The sequence below is a fragment of the Xenopus laevis genome, chromosome 7S (genome assembly GCF_017654675.1).
Source record: "Xenopus laevis strain J_2021 chromosome 7S, Xenopus_laevis_v10.1, whole genome shotgun sequence".
Lineage (NCBI taxonomy): Eukaryota > Metazoa > Chordata > Amphibia > Anura > Pipidae > Xenopus > Xenopus laevis.
In genome coordinates this window covers 99,798,401-99,815,429 of record NC_054384.1, presented here as the reverse complement: position 1 = coordinate 99,815,429, position 17,029 = coordinate 99,798,401, and the positions used below count along the sequence as shown (strand labels likewise).

The following is a 17,029-nucleotide window of genomic DNA, read 5'->3' as shown; positions in this document are numbered from 1 at the left end:
TAATTTCCATAGAAACAGCCTAGTGATGACTTCTCATTGTTTGGGTGATATACGTTAACATCTATTGGCTCTAAGTATTCTCACCACATCCTTGCCTCCAGAATTTTCTTCTTTGTAGACTATTTTTGGATCTCATTTGAGTAACTGCTATGTAGGTGTTAGGGTATGTTTTTGCACTCTGTGTGTTTCTGCCTTGTCAATCATTCTGTAAAGCAAAATGTTTTTACATGACTTGCATAGATTTGACATCCGATGAGATTCCAACAAGGAAATAAGGCAGGCAATAATAGACATAGCTTCTCTTTGTAGACTCCATTAATGGTGAGCAGTTATTCTCTGCTTCAGTGATATGACACTTCTTCTTCTTTATCTTCTTCTAGGACCTTTATTTCAAATACATGTACAATAATTTCCTGCATGCACAAGTAGAGGTGTGCATCACCACAATTTTAAATTCATCTCCTTTGGAAGAAACCATTGAAGATGAGGCTCAAGGCAACCCTCTTGTCAGATACGTAAGTTGAATGCTCTTTTTTTTTTTTCCCCAGGGTGCCACATATCATACCCGCAGTTTGCTGTGTGGTTAAAAGAGGCTGGTGAGAATAGGAGGTATAAGTTAATCCAAATGATAACAATTCAGCTATCCAATGCACACTTGCCCAGGCTTTTCCATTGTAGAGTCTTTTAGTGACATCTACCCACCTAACGTGTTCACATCATCATGGCAAATGTAACTTCAGTTCATTAAGCAATGCCAGGCTACTGGGATCACTGACTAAAGATCTACTAGTAGTAGGGATGCACCGAATCCACTATTTTGGATTTGGCCGAACCCCCGAATCCTTTGCGAAATATTTGGCCGAATACCAATCTGAATCCTAATGTCCATATGCAAAATAGGGGTGGGAAGACGGTAAAACTTTTTTTACTTCCTTATTTTGTGATTAAAAGTCACACAATTTCCCTCCCCTAATTTACATATGCAAATTAGGATTCAGATTTGGTTCGGTTGGGCAGAAGGCCGAATCCTGGATTCGGTGCATCCCTAACTAGTAGATCTTGGTCTAGCTTTTGGACCCCATTGCTTTAGTTAGTTGACTATACATTTAGGGGGTTATTTATCAAAATCTGAATTTTTTTTTTAACCCTAAAAAAAAGTCAGACCAAACTAGAATCCAATGATTTACCCTTATTTATCATTAAAAATCAGACCGTCAGAAACCGCAAATTGTTGTGTGAAAAATCCGAATTCTTTCGCATTTGATGCCTGAATAGTCTGAATTTTTCGTGAACTCCACGGAAAAGCCCGAAATGTTAATATTATGGTACAAAACCCTGCGCAGACAATAGTATCTTAAAATTGCAAATAGGACCTCTGCCATTGACTTCAACAGGACCTTGACTGGTTGAAGAGTATTTTCGGATTCAGACTTTTTTCCATCCTAGGGGTATCTCAAAAAATTCTATTATTTTTTTTCCACTAAAAATTTGGATTTTATAGTAAACTTGAATTTTACGAGTTTTTACCATTCGCACTTTAATTCGAAAAAAAAATGTCTGTGTGGCCATTATGTGTCTCAAGGCTGGATTTAATAGGATCTGACATACTGTTTCTTTATCAGCTTCTGCAAAAATGTCGCCTCATCCAAAGAATTTTAACAGCCTGGGAAGAAAATGAGAAAGAACAGTAAGATCTATTGAAAATAATTTTGAGTGTTCATTTTTTTTTAATTTCCATCGAACAACTTACCCTTTATTAATGATCAATTGTAGTATCATTGCTTTAAATGGGTTGATCACCTTTAATTTGATGTAGAGAGAGAGATTGAGACATTTTGCATCTTTTTTTTTTTTTTTTTTTTTTTTGTAGTTTGAGTTTTACTTTTTAGCTTTCTAGCAATTTCAGCAATCTGGTTGCTAGGGTTCAAATGATCCTAGCAACCATGCTCAAATTTGAATAAGAGGCTGAAATATGAATAGGAAAGGCCTGAAAAGAAAGATGAGTAATAAAAATTAGCAATAACAATAAAATATGTAGCCTTACAGAGAATTTGTTTCTAGATGGGGTCAGTGACCTCCATTTGAAAGCTGGAAAGATTCAGAAGAAACTCAAATTAAACTATATAAAAAAACAAAAAACGTAATGAAAATCAATTTAAAAGTTGCTTAGAATTAGCCATTCTACAATGTAGTAAACGTTAACCTATGAGATGTAGAGAGAGCGTGTGCGAGTGTATGAGTGTGAGATAGATTGCTTATAACATTCATCATCACATTCTACTATTACAAATGTCATTGAGCATGTCTATGCCTCAGAATACTCCAGACACAATGTGTTTTTACATTTCTTTAGATCAGAAGGAGGGCGGCGCAAAGGGTTTATGGGTCACCTGACTAAAATTGCAAATTCAGTTGTTCAGAGTTCTGAAAAAGGACCAAATGTATCTCTAGTTGAGCAGCTGATAAAAGGTGAGGATGCTTTCTGTCACTGTTTAATTTGCGCTTATTAATTGTAGGAATATTGTAAGATTTAACGAGCAGTGGGGTGTCATTTTGCTCATTGCCCATTTGCACAGAAATGATCTTTTTGCTTCCACCATTTAATCAGCTGACGACAGTTCTACAACCTATCCATTTTGTGGGGAAATAAACCAGTGATATATGACCGTTAATAGGGGGCAAAACATTGGACAGAATGTCATTTTATTTCCTAACTGTTATTATTCACATACAGATCTCACTGATGAAGAACAGGAACATTGGGACAGTTTTGTAACTGGATCCCTTACAGAAACAAATAAGAAGAATACCATTGACCTTGTAAGATTTTGTTCAAAATGTGATATCTGCATTATTCTTATATCTGTGATATCTGGCATCACTTCCAATATTTGAAATACACTTTTAACAGAGGAAGGTTTAGCAGAACATTGCTGCCTGATTACCCCCCCCCTCCCAAACCGCCCTGTTTGCTATACCTTGTTCTCAAAACTAGAGGCTCCATTTTGTGTCCCTTTAGGTTCTCTCCTTTGCAAGTTCTGACAGAAGCACAGAGAGTGATATTCTGAGACAATTTGAAATTAGTCTTCATTTTTTAATGTGTTTTTTGAGTTATATATATATATATATATATATATATATATATATATCTATATATATATCTATCTATAGATAGATAGATAGATAGATAGATAGATATATCTAGATATAGATAGATAGATAGATATATCTAGATATAGATAGATAGATAGATATATCTAGATATAGATAGATATATATATATCTAGATATAGATAGATATAGATAGATAGATATATATATATCTAGATATAGATAGATATAGATAGATATATATATATATATATATATATATATATATATATATATATATATATATATATAGATATATATATATAGATATATAGATAGATATATATATAGATATATATAGATATATATATATAGATATATATAATACACAAAAGCCATGAATATCTTGTAAATTATATCCTTATAAACGGTGAGTTCTGATGTCATTTCTGTCACATGACTCACTGAAACGTGTATTATAATAAAGTACCCCCTGTTCCAAAATATGAGGATATTAGAAGTTACCTCGGAGTTCCATGACCTGTATAAAAACACTCGGCCTTCGGCCTCGTGTTTTTATATGGTCATGAAACTCCTTGGTAACTTATAATATCCTTATATTTTACGAGAGGGGGTACTTTATTCACTATATATATCGCTGCTCTCCAGTTTGCAAGTTCAGCAGTGTGGTTGCTAGGGTCCACAGAGGCTGGAATATGAATACGAGAGGGCCCGAGTATAAAGATGAGTATAAAAAGTAGCAATAACAATGAATTTGTAGTCTTACAGAGCATTTTTTTTCTAGATGGGGTCAGTGACCCCCATTTGAAAGGTGGTAAGAGTCAGAAGAAAGTCATATAACTCAAAAACTATAAAATGTAAATAATGAAGACCAGTTGCAAAGTTGCTAGGAATTGGACATTCTGTAACATACTAAAAGTTACCTCAAAGGGCGTGAGATGATGCTGCAAAGAATAGATTAACTCTGTTGCAACACTTTGCTTTTTAACTGGGTGCATCCAATGTTTGTGGGGTACAGTGCTGCACTATGGAAGGGTGAAACAAGGCCTTCTACTGGATTTTAACAAATGTTTTAGGGCTAATTTGTTACAAAAATGAACACTTGCAATATGCAATATAACTAAACATGTGGCCTTTATTTCCTTGTGTTCAGATTAACACCCGAAACATGCACTCCTCAAGTGATGATGAAGAGAGCGAACTGAAAGAATTCAGCTTTCCCCAGGAGGCAGTGCTTCAGCAGGTTCCATTCCACTTTTTTAACCTTTCTTATAGTAGTTAAGTTTTCTATATAATACACAAAAGCCATGAATATTTTGTAAATTATATCATTATAAACAGTGAGTAGTGATGTTATTTTTGTCACATGACTAATAAATAAAGTATCCCTTTGAAAATATGAGAATATTAGAAGTAACCTCGGAGTTCCATGACCTGTATAAAAGCACTCGGCCTTCTGTTTTTATATTAGGGATGCACCGAATCCACTATTTTGGATTCTACTGAACCCCCGAATCCTTTGTGAAAGATTCGGCCTAATTCTGAATCATAATTTGCATATGCAAATTAGGGGTGTAAAGGAGAAAATTTTTTTACTTGTTTTGTGACAAAAAGTCACACGATTTCCCTCCCCGGCCTTAATTTGCCTATGCAAATTTGGGTTCGGCCGTGCAGAAGGATTTGGCCAAAACCGAATCCTGCTGAAAAAGGCCGAATCCCGAACCGAATCCTGAATTTGGTGGATACCTATTTTATATGATCTTGGAACTCCTTGGTGACTTATAATATCCTTATATTTTGCAATTGGTGGTACTTTAATAGAAGTAAAAGCATAGGTCATAGCAGCTAATTTTCCCATAACATGGGCTGTGTTATGTGCTCCTGTCCATTTGGAGCTGACACTTTTGCCAGACTGACAGTTATGTAATGTAAAACAGAAGGGTGTGTCCTTTACCCAATAGATCTGAGGTGAGGAGGTGAGACAAATAACTGTTCAGCATGTGAAAAGTAGTTTAGGTTTTTATATTTAAATCTGATCCTAGCTGCTAACTAGATCCTAACTGCTCCCCAGCTGTGACAGTACTTGAAGGATTTTTATGGCGCCCACTTTCTCCAAGGGCTCTAAGGATGACTTTTAAGGGATATTGTCATGGGAAAAATAAAATGTTTCAAAATACATCAGTTAATAGTGCTGCTCCAGCAGAATTCTGCACTAAAATCCGTTTCTCAAAAGCGCAAACAGATTTTTTTTTTTTATATTAATTTTGAAATCTGACATGGGGCTAGACATATTGTCAGTTTCCCAGCTACCCCAAGTCATGTGCTTGTTCTCTGATAAACTTCAGTCACTTCTTACTGCTGTACTGCAGGTTGGAGTGATATCACCCCCCCTTCCCCTCCAGCAGCCTAACAGAACAATGGGAAGGTAACCAGATAGCAGCTCCCTAAAGCTCCCCATAGACGCGACGATTCTTCTTGCCGAACGACCGATTTTAGTGAAGTCCAACCAATCCTTCGAAATTATCGTGCGGTTAGTGGGATTCGAACGATCGTACATCTTACGATTTTTCGGCCGACATCTGTCAGGAAATTGATCGGCCAGGTCAAAAAATCTTTGTCGGTCCCAGTGCGATCTATCTATGTTTGCAGAGCCAAGCAGGCAGCTCTCCTTTGTTTTCCTGGCAAGTTGGTCTTTTTAGTTGATAGTCAATTCGTATGATCGTTCCGAGAAAATCGTGGTCTCACGATGACCGTCGGATCTTTTAAAAATCTCAACATCTTTGGCCAGCTTAAAGGACATGTCAACCATTTTTCCAGTTTTGGCATGCCTGTATACATTACCTTAACCCAACCCAAACCGCATTAGTTTCGCACCGAAATTCCCCTCCTGCTCCCTGCACCACTGCGTTCTTTCTCGGTAGATTCAAGCATTTACCCGGCGGCCATTTTTTCCGGGTTGAGAGCTTCCTGATTGTATTGCACATGCGCCAATTGTCCCTCCCGTCTGATCTCTACATTATGGTTACTATGTTATTATGGATATTATGGAAAAGGCAGTGTAATAGTTAAAGTCTCCGATTCTCAGCTCGCTGCAGTCAGCAGAAGAAATATGTGCTTGGAGGAGGAGGAGGGGGGAGGAGAGTTAAGATCTACAAGTCTGTATAGCAACCGGCAATGCTATTTGTTGATTGGCGGATCAAATGGATAGGCGTGTTTTGAGAGGTCACTAATGATGCGGCTGAAAGTTTTAGTCAAAGCCGATTTCCCTCTACTGCGCATGAAAGATTATTTGCTAGAAAGTGCGCATGTGCAAATCGCCAAGCGCGAGCGCTTGTTCTGAAGGGAGGGGGGAGAGAGGCACATCGTGGAGGAAAGAAGCTGGAAGCTGAAATCAACCAAGCTGCTTAGCGGATTGCTTTTCAAGGACTGGAGTAATCGGTATGTGAAGAATGTAGTGAGGCTTTTTACTGATTAAATTATTGCTGTGGGGGTTGACATGTCCTTTAACACAAGATAACAACTGCCTGGTAGATCTAAGAACAGCACTCAATAGTAAAAATCCAGGTCCCACTGTGACACTTTCAGTTACATTGAGTAGGTGAAACAACAGCCTGTCAGAAAGCAGTTCCATCCTAAAGTGCTGGCTCTTTCTGAAAGCACATGACCAGGCAAAATTACCTGAGATGCACCTACACACCAATATTACAACTAAAAAAAATACACTTGCTGGTTCAGGAATGAAATTTTATATTGTGGAGTGAATTATTTGCAGTGTAATTTAGAAATAAAAAAATACATCATAAAAATCATGACAGAATCTCTTTAACATAATGTAAATATAACCTGGGTCACTGTATCTGTAAGGGCAGAGAATATCAATTGCACAAGCTAGTTGTCCTAAATAACTTTAATTCCACATAAAGAAACATAATCTTTAATTTGATTTTATTTGTGATCAATCTTATTGGACATTGTTGCATATCCTTTGTTGTAGGCTTTTGTGGATTATCAAATGCAGCAGATGACATCTGCCTTTATTGACCACTTTGGATTTAATGATGAAGAGTTTGGAGAGCAAGAAGAGAACGTCAAGTCAGTATTTTTTTTTTTTCTGTCTTTGCTGGAAGTTTTTAGTTTGTGTTGTGGTATGCATTTATGAAATGATATCTGATGGGGCTGTTATTGTTTTAAGACTTGCAGTAAATTAAAGGGGAACTATCGCAAAAATAAAAATTTAATATAAGCATCATACTGAAAAAAGAAACTTTCTAAATATAATCAAATAAAAATTCTGTACTGTTTCTGAAATAATCAAGTTTATCTTCACTATCCCTCTCTCAACATCTGTTTCTGTTCATTCTGTCTTCATTCGAATTTTAAATTAATGATTCAATATGTCTTATAGGGGGGCTCCTTTTGCCTAGAAGAGTATAGAGAGTCTGTGCAACTGCACAAAAACAGTTGTGTCCTTTATTAGTTTGGAAGTTGAGTTAAAGGAACAGTAACAAAAAAATGTTTAAATGTTTTAAAGTATTGAACATATAATGTACTGTTGCACTGCAGTGGTAGAACTGGTGTGTTTGTTTCAGAAACTCTACTATAGTTTATATAAACAAGTTACCATGGGGGCAGCCTTTCAAAGCTGAAAAAGGAAAAAAGACAGGATACAAAGCAGATAGCAGATATGCTCTGTTGTATACAATGGGAATTCTTCACAACTAATGTTATCTATTGTGTATTCTGTGCTTGAATGGCTGCCCCCATGGCTACACAGCAGCTTGTTTATATAAACTATAATAGTAATATATGTTATCTACTGTGTATCCTGTGCTTGAATGGCTGCCCCCATGGCTACACAGCAGCTGGTTTATATAAACTATAATAGTACTTATCTGTTATCTACTGTGTATCCTGTGCTTGAATGGCTGCCCCCATGGCTACACAGCAGCTTGTTTATATAAACTATAGTAGTACTTATCTGTTATCTACTGTGTATCCTGTGCTTGAATGGCTGCCCCCATGGCTACACAGCAGCTGGTTTATATAAACTATAGTAGTACTTATCTGTTATCTACTGTGTATCCTGTGCTTGAATGGCTGCCCCCATGGCTACACAGCAGCTGGTTTATATAAACTATAGTAGTACTTATCTGTTATCTACTGTGTATCCTGTGCTTGAATTGCTGCCCCATAGCTACACAGCAGCTGGTTTATATAAACTATAGTAGTACCTATCTGTTATCTACTGTGTATCCTGTGCTTGAATGGCTGCCCCCATGGCTACACAGCAGCTGGTTTATATAAACTATAGTATTGTTTCTGAAGCAAACACACCAGTTTTACCAGTACAGGGCAACACTACATAATATTGTCATTCCTATAAAACATTTTTATTTTTGATGTTACTGTTCCTTTAAGCAACTGCCAGGTACCGTGTTTATGGGGCTTTTTATCCAGAATGCACAGGACCCAGATAACGGATCTTTCTACTACTTCACAGTCTATATTAGAAGAAAAGGAAGCAATAAAATCACAGCCGTTTTTCTGCTAATGTATATTAGGAGCCTGTGCAAGTTTGTCCTAAAAGGATCTGTTTTCTATTCACTGTGTGTGGCCAATGGCAAATGGTCATTTAGCTATTCTTAAACGTAGTGTTTCACAACTGAAATTTAAAGCCCAATTAACCTGTTAATAGAAACATGTGCCATTCGTTATATATACAAAAGGCAATTCCATAAACCAACATACAGATTAAAATCACAATTAATACTTTGGACAACCTGTTGGGAACCCACGAAAGGATAAAACTTCACAAATGCAGGTGATACAGATGATCTGGTCTCAAGTCTTTTCTCTCCATAAATGAGCAACACTGTAATAATAACATTAAAAATCTTAATTACTTTGTCCTTTAGGGGTGCAACCAATCCCGTGGCCTTCTGCAAAGTCGTGCAGACTTCTGCACTTTTGAGTTTTATTTCAATCTTCTGTTTTATTATATACTTGGTATTTCTAGGGTTATTTAAAAAATTTAGATTTGTTCTGTTGTAAAAAATGAAAAAAATATTGAGTACAGGTATGGGACCTGTTGTACAGAATGTTCGGGACCTAGGGCTTTCCGGATAAAGAATCTTATATGGATTAATTACATCTTAGTTTGGATCAAGTACAAGGCACTGTTTTATTATTACAGTGAAAAAAGAAATCGTTTAAAAAAAATTTATTATTTGATTATAATTGTATCTATAGGAGATGGGCTTTCCATAATTCAAAACTTTCTGGATAACAGGTTTCCACATAATGGATCCCATACTTGTGCCAGTAACATCAAAATGTATAATAGACTAATTTGTGCTTAGCTGTCCCTTTATTCTGTGTAGTATCAAAGAGTGCTGAAATTTGGGGCCAGATTTATCAAAGGTCGAAGTGAAAATTTGAATTAAAATAATTAGAATTTCGACCTAATTGTTGAGTACTTCGACTAGGCAATAGTCCAAATTAGATTTGAATTTCGAAATTTATCATGTACTGTCTCTTTAAAAATCCGACTTAGACCATTCTAAAACCTGCCAGATTGCTGTTTTATCCTATGGAGGACCTCCTAGTTTCCTATTTGGAGTCAATTGGTGGACTTTTACTTTATTTTGGGAATGCACTATTAGTTCGATTCGTACTATTCGAATTTGCTCGAAAACGAACCTATCCAATTGAAAAATGACCTATTCAGCCAAAAAAAATTTAGATTTAATTTCAGTTGGTCTTTTTGAATTCAAATTTTGATGTTTTCAAATTCGACATTCGACCCTTGATAAATCTGCCCCTTAATGTAGCCTCCTTCCTTACCTCTTGAGATGGCTATGCATATAAAGATCTGCTCCTTTGGTGAAATCAGGCTGAAATGAATCACCCTCGGGATGGAGTGGGGTTCAGAATAGTGACCTATACATACTCGGGGGACCACAACAACTGTTCAATGTGGTTCACACCCAACAAGAATTTTAAACCTGCTCAATAGATATCTGGCTGATCTGCAGCTATTGATTGGGCAGACTGTCAGCCCAATAAATGGTCCACTTAGTTGCAAACTCACCCTGGGGTGACTGTCTGCAGGTAATGTTGGCCTGTGTATGGGTTACTCTAAATGCAGCAATTTTGGGAGGCAAATTTATCAAAGGTCGAATTCATGTGAGTTTTTAAAAACTCCCCTAAACTCCCAAAAATTTGAACTATATTAAAAACTTAAATTTTTCAAACAACTCCAAATTGATCCCTGGACATATCCCATTGAATTAAAGGATAAGGAAAGTTAAACTAAAGAAGTAGGTAGGTAGTGTTGTACATTGTTTTGGTCTTCTGTACCAGCCCAAGGCAACCACAGCCCTTTAGCAGTAAAGATCTGTGTCTCCAAAGATGCCCCAGTAGCTCCCCATCTTCTTTTCTGCTGATTCACTGCACATGCTCTGTGCTGCTGTCACTTACTGAGCTTAGGGACCCACTCACAATATACAGTACACATAGAATAGAAATGTCACAATATAAGGCTGATTAATAATTAATACAGATAATTACTACATGGCAGCACAGAAACCAGTGCAATTAACATCAGAATTTAATAATCAGCAAACCTGTAGCATCAGCTTATATTACAGGGGAAGCTCATTTTCTGCTGGATAATTAGTGACGAGCCCTAAGCTTAGCTTCTCAACAGCCAATCAGAGCCCACTGAGCATGTGAGTGTCACAGACACTTTCCAAGATGGTGACCCCCTGTGACAAGTTTGAAGTCCTGGATCATTGCTGCTATTGACAAGCTGAAACTAACTTGCTACTAACCATTACGATCAAATAAAGTAGTAAAAGAACAGATCAGCCAATGTTCTGCCCCTGACCGCAATCATACGAAAGTTATGTCCGACAAAAGATGATGACAGTCTCCCACTGAAAATCCTACGATCGGCAATACATGTAGAGATATTATCGGGAGCCAACAGTAATCTTTTAGCCTGCCCGATTGACGGAATGGCTGATCTCCGCCGGGTGAAAAATGTTGGAACTCTCCACTATGGCCAGCTTAAGTGTGTCGGTTGAGTTAAATTTCATGACCGTGTTTGAACATTTGCTCTCCAATCAGTCAAGGTTTCCTCACAGAGGTCTTCAATGAAACCATACTCATTATCATGCCTTATAGGACAGAGCTATCACACTCGATTTTGTCAGATATGCAATGTTCTCTGGCTGTAGTTCTTTTGGTGCAATACATGCTCTTTAGAAGGTTTCTTCTTATCACCCTCAAATTGCCTTTCTCTTTTCAAATGTGCATTTCTCCCTGTTTGCCAACTGGCTGTGGACTTTGCTCTATTGAGAAAATGTACATTGACTGCAACCAATTACATACCTCCTAACTGTCCCTATTTCAGCGGGACAGTCACACTTTTGACAACTCAACCCGCAGTCCCACATTTGTACTGAAAAGTCTTAAAAATACATTGAACAGCCAGAAAAAGAAACAATGTTTCTGGCTATGGGCAGAGAGCCCAGAACAGTCACCAGGTGCAACTAAGATACTTTGTAACAATTTTGAGACAAGAACATAAGCAATTGTAACAATTTAGATAAGGAGGTCCCTTGGGAAAAGTTAGACTCACAGCTTAAAGGGCACCTATGTGAAAGTTCAAGAAATCCGATTTTTAAAACAGTTAGAATTGTTTGTATAATGTAAATGATCAGCTCACTATTCCTTCTGCAAGATCTCCCCTATCTCCCCTGCAGTTCTAGCTGAGGCAGCCATCTTGGATTTCACTGGCTCCTCCTACCTATATCTTCCCAGCCAACTGTAGCTCTGAAATCTCGCACATGCTCAGTTGAAATTCCTTGATTGCTTATCAACCCTTCTAAACTATTTTCAAATCAGCTGCTGTACAGTAGTGCTGCCACCTGCTGGAAGTTAGCGTGTGCCCTTCATTTGCATAATAACATCACCAGCAGGGGACAAGATAGGGAAATCTCCTGATACTTCTAGTGGAGGAGTTTACTAAAACAAGGCATTCTGGTTAGAATACTCAAAGCAGTGTTACAATCTGAGCATGCTCCTGAAATTTGCATATTAGAGTCTCTGTTATAGTCACAGTATGGCCTCCCTCAGTGAAAGAACCTATTTGACAAAGTAAGGGATTTTTTTAAAACCTGCAGTTTTTTTTAAAAAACTATCTATGTAGTTTGATTAAACGTGTTTAGCTTGTACTGGTCAGATTGTTAATATGTGTTTGATTTTGGCTGTGATAGGTGCCCTTTAAGGGTAAGGGAGCTAGCACACGGGCAGATTCGGGGAGATCGCCTGGTGACTAATCACCTCTTCTGCGGGCCGACAATCAACCCGAACTGCCTTCCCCCTGCTATAATGAGAAAAAGCCAGCGCCAATGCGTTCGCGGCACTTCGATTTCTGACGTTGCCTGCCCGTGTGCTAAAGCCCGAAGGGCACACGCTAAGATTTTCGGGGAGATTTAGTTGCCCGTCGACAAATTACCTCTCCTTTGGTCGTCTAATCTCCCTGAAAAGCCTTCCCGCCGGCTAGAATCTAAATCGCCGGCAGGATGGCACGCTGATCGCTACATTTTCCAAAATCACCCAAAGTTGCCTCACAAGGAAACTTTTGAAACATCCGAAGTGGTCAGTCTGCCAGAAGGCAGTTCCGGGAGATTAGTCGTCTAAAGAATAAGCGATTTGTCACTTGGTGACTAATCTCCTGAAATAGCAGCAAAACTGTAAAAACTGAAAAAAACACAGACATATGTTCAAACTTTCATAACCTCCAATCTAAAGACGGTACTCCCCAAATTTCATCAAAACATTTCTTGTCACACCAGAGGAAACAAAACTTTGGACCATGTATACACAAACATGACTGAAGCCTATGCTGTGACCCCCCTCCCCCACTTGGGTCAATCAGATCACCTTTCTTTGTTCCTCACCCCCAAGTACTCCCCCCTCATCAACCGTGAGAAGCCATAGTGAGGACCATCAAAGTGTGGCCAGCGGAGGCTGACATCACACTCCAGGACAGGTTTCAACACACAGATTGGAGTATGTTTGCTTCCCAGGCCACCTGTGGCTCTCATACGGACATAAATAACTACACTTCCTCTGTTCTGGTCTACATTAATTCCACCATTGACAGTGTTACTACCCAGAAACAGATCACTATATACCCAAATCAGAAGCCTTGGATGAACAAGGAGGTGCGTCTCTTGCTAAAGGCACGTAACACTGCCTTCAGGTCAGGTGATGCACAGGCCTACAGGACTTCCAGGACAAATTTGAAGAGGGGCATCAAAAAGGCCAAGCACTGCTACAAATTAAAGCTAGAGGATCACTTTTCCAACGCTGACCCTCGACGCATGTGGCAGGGCATTCAGGCCATTACAGACTACAAACCCAGCAACTCCACCACAACCACTAATGTCGGCTTTCTGAATGAGCTTAATGACTTTTACGCTCGCTTTGAAAGAGACAACAACCATCCAGCTACCAGGATTTCTCCCTCAACCGACCACTCCACCATCATACTAGCCTCTTCAGATGTTTGTACTGCACTGAGCCGGATCAACGCGCGCAAGGCTGCTGGACCAGATGGTATCCCCAGGCGCGTACTTAGAGCATGTGCAGTGCAGCTCGCCTGGGTATTCACAGACATTTTTAACATGTCTCTTGCCCAGGCAGCTGTTCCAACATGCTTTAAGTCCACCTCCATTGTGCCAGTGCCAAAACACTCTAGCCCATCGTGCCTAAACGACTACCGCCCTGTAGCACTCCCATTATCATGAAGTGCTTCGAGCGGTTAGTATTGTCACATCTGAAAGACTCTCTCCCATCAACTCTGGACCCTCACCAGTTTGCTTATCGCAGCAATAGGAGCACAGAAGATGCAGTCTCTTTAGCATTGCACTCTGTGCTCTCACACTTGGACAATAAAAACACTTACGCACGGATGCTGTTTGTTGACTTTAGCTCAGCATTCAATACTGTCATACCCTCTAAGTTAATCACTAAATTAGAGCCCTGGACATTAATTCCTCATTTTGCAACTGGATTATGGACTTTCTGACCAACAGACCACAGCATGTCAGGTCAGGCCACATCTGCTCCACTAACATCACACTCAACACTGGTGTACCACAGGGCTGTGTGCTGAGCCCCTTCCTCTATTCCCTCTTCACCCATGACTGCAGACCTGTAAATGGATCTAACACCATTATTAAGTTTGCAGACAATACCACGGTGATTGGTCTCATCAGCAACAACGATGAGACTGCCTACAGGGATGAGGTCCAGCATCTAGCCACTTGGTGCACGGACAATAATTTGCTCCTTAACACCACCAAGACCAAGGAGCTCATTGTGGACTTCAGGAAGAAGAAGAGAAGTGGCTCCCATGATCCCATCCACATAAACGGGATGGCTGTTGAACCTGTGTCATCCTTCAAGTTCCTGGGAACCCACATCTCGGAGGACCTGTCCTGGACTACCAACAACTCCAGCCTGGTCAAGAAAGCTCACCAGCGCCTTTTCTTCTTAAGAATACTAAAGAAAAACCAGCTGTCCTCAGCCATCCTAGTGAACTTTTATCGCTGCACAATAGAGAGCATCCTGACCAGCTGTGTCACAGTGTGGTATGGGAGCTGCTCTGTTGCTGAGCGCAAGGCGTTGCAGCGGGTGGTAAAAACTGCCCAGCGCATCACAGGGATTCCGCTTCCATCCATTGAGGACATCCAGAAGAAGCACTGTCTTCGTCGAGCACGCAGTGTTCTTAAGGACTCCTCTCACCCTGCCCACAGACTGTTTTCTCTTCTGCCTTCAGGCAGGCGTTTCAGGTTACACCGGACAAGAACCAGCAGACTGAGGAACAGTTTCTTTCCTAGAGCTGTCTCCATACTGAACTCTGCACCTTACTGACTCCTTTAAACCCCCCACCTTACACTATCCCCATTACCATTGCACATTCAATATTGTACTGCAGCAACCTGTACATTTGTTCATCTGCTTGTAACTACTGATTATAGTTACTACAAACTGTATATTATGTTCATATGACTGTAATCACTCTGTAAATATTATCCAGTTCATTCTTGTACATACCAATTATAATTTATACCTTATCCTGCACTTACTGCTTATTGCACTACTGGTTAGACCTAAACTGCATTTCGTTGCTTTGTACTTGTACTTGTGTAATGACAATAAAGTTGAATCTAATCTAATCTAACCTGCCGAGTTTAGTAAAATGAACATTGCAATTAGGGGGTGTGGCCGCAAAGATGGGCGTGGTTTCCTCTTTTTATTTCCAAAATGTTGGGAGGTATGCAATTAGAAGCTGAAGTGTTTTTTTTTTTTTTTTATACCACGTGTCCTGGTTTTATAGAGGTGTCTGTTCCGTTACACTTAATAAAATGGCTGCGGCTTGAATGGTGTTATGGTGCGCTCAATAATTACTTGGGCTGCTTTATAAACTCTGAACTGTAATCTACAGCAAACAATCACATTTTTATTCTCAATGCTCGACCTGCAGCTGAATGGAAAATAGAGCCAATCACTGGTTGCTATGGGTAACTGCCCATTTCCACGTTTGCCCAGTGTTTATAAATGAGCCCCGCTGTGTGTTAATTAAGTTTTTTTCCACGTTGAAATTATTGTATGGAAGAGTCTTTAAAAATCACTGTCATACAGATCATTACAAATGATATATAATGAGTAATGCTTATTGTTCAGAAGCATAGTAGATGCTGGCGTTTGGTCCTTTAGGTCTGAACATGGAGAAAGAGCTGTTTCAGTTCTTTGTTAGGTCAGCTGAGGAACATCGTAGTAAGGCTGTCCCCCTATGAGATGGTTGGGTGGGATTCTAAAATGCCAGTGGCTTTCCAACCTGGGGAAGCCATAAGCAGAAGTAGCGTGGGTGGACGTTTTGTTTTGGCAAAGTTTAAAGAGAGCAATGGATAACTTTGAAGGCCCATTCAAAATGAGACGTCCCTTTTATTGGCTAAGCTTTCCATCTTCATTGTGTACCAATGGCTTCTACTAATGTGTTATCGTATAGCTGAAAAGGGACACTACCATGCATTCCAGGGGTGTTTCACAACACTTCTGGTTTGTGGTGAGCTGAACAGAGGCCATCTTTGTACATCTGGTGGTGCAGGTATTTCCTTGTAATGAGAACACTTCTCAGCTGGAAATGTTGGGTCATGTTGGCTTGGGATATACTGCAGCTTGGGATACATATTAGAGATATGATGTCGAGTCTTGCGCTGGTAAATTTTTTGGAACCCGTCCTGTACCTGCAATCCACAACCCGGACCCGCAACCCGCATTATTACCTGCTTGGACCTGCTACCCGACCTGCAAGTACCTTATCCACAACCTGGGCAGGTGTGATCACGAAAAAGGAGTAAAAATTGCTATTGAGGAGACCCGCGGCACGAACCGCCGACCCGCGTCTATACCCGCACCCGGAACTTCTGCCCGCTGGGTACAGCAGGTTTTTGCGGGTAACCCGCGTGTACCTGACTCGCCGCAGGACTAATCTGATGCTCATTATTGTGCTTGAGACATACAGGGTTCTTATTGATCAATATAGAGCGCTTGTATATTTTGATGTTCCTTACCCTCTAAGGCAGAGGTCCCCGACCTTTTTTACACATGAGCAACATTCTGATGTAAAAAAGAGTTGGGGAGCAACACAAGCATGAAAATTTTTCCTGGCTTGCCAAATAAGGTCAGTTATTGGCTATTTGGTAGCACCCTATAAGGACTGGCAGCCTACAGGAGGCTCAGTTTGGCAGTACATCTGTTTTTTATGCAACAAAATTTGCCTCCAAGCCCATAATTCAGACATAAGCACCTGCTTTGAGGCCACTGGGAGCCACATGCA

The 17,029-nt window shown here is 39.6% G+C and overlaps 1 protein-coding gene across 3 annotated transcripts in view; it reads left to right on the top strand.

Moving 5' to 3' along the window:
- Window positions 1–17,029, top strand: part of ppp6r1.S (protein phosphatase 6 regulatory subunit 1 S homeolog) — a 68,073-nt gene that overhangs the window by 33,111 nt on the left and 17,933 nt on the right. For all 3 annotated transcript variants that reach the window (XM_018228235.2, XM_018228236.2, XM_018228234.2), the window contains exons 10-15: window positions 381–515; window positions 1,623–1,687; window positions 2,354–2,469; window positions 2,735–2,820; window positions 4,265–4,354; window positions 7,106–7,203. In XM_018228235.2, the coding sequence (XP_018083724.1) occupies window positions 381–515; window positions 1,623–1,687; window positions 2,354–2,469; window positions 2,735–2,820; window positions 4,265–4,354; window positions 7,106–7,203 (590 nt within the window). The remainder of the gene's footprint in view (window positions 1–380; window positions 516–1,622; window positions 1,688–2,353; window positions 2,470–2,734; window positions 2,821–4,264; window positions 4,355–7,105; window positions 7,204–17,029) is intronic.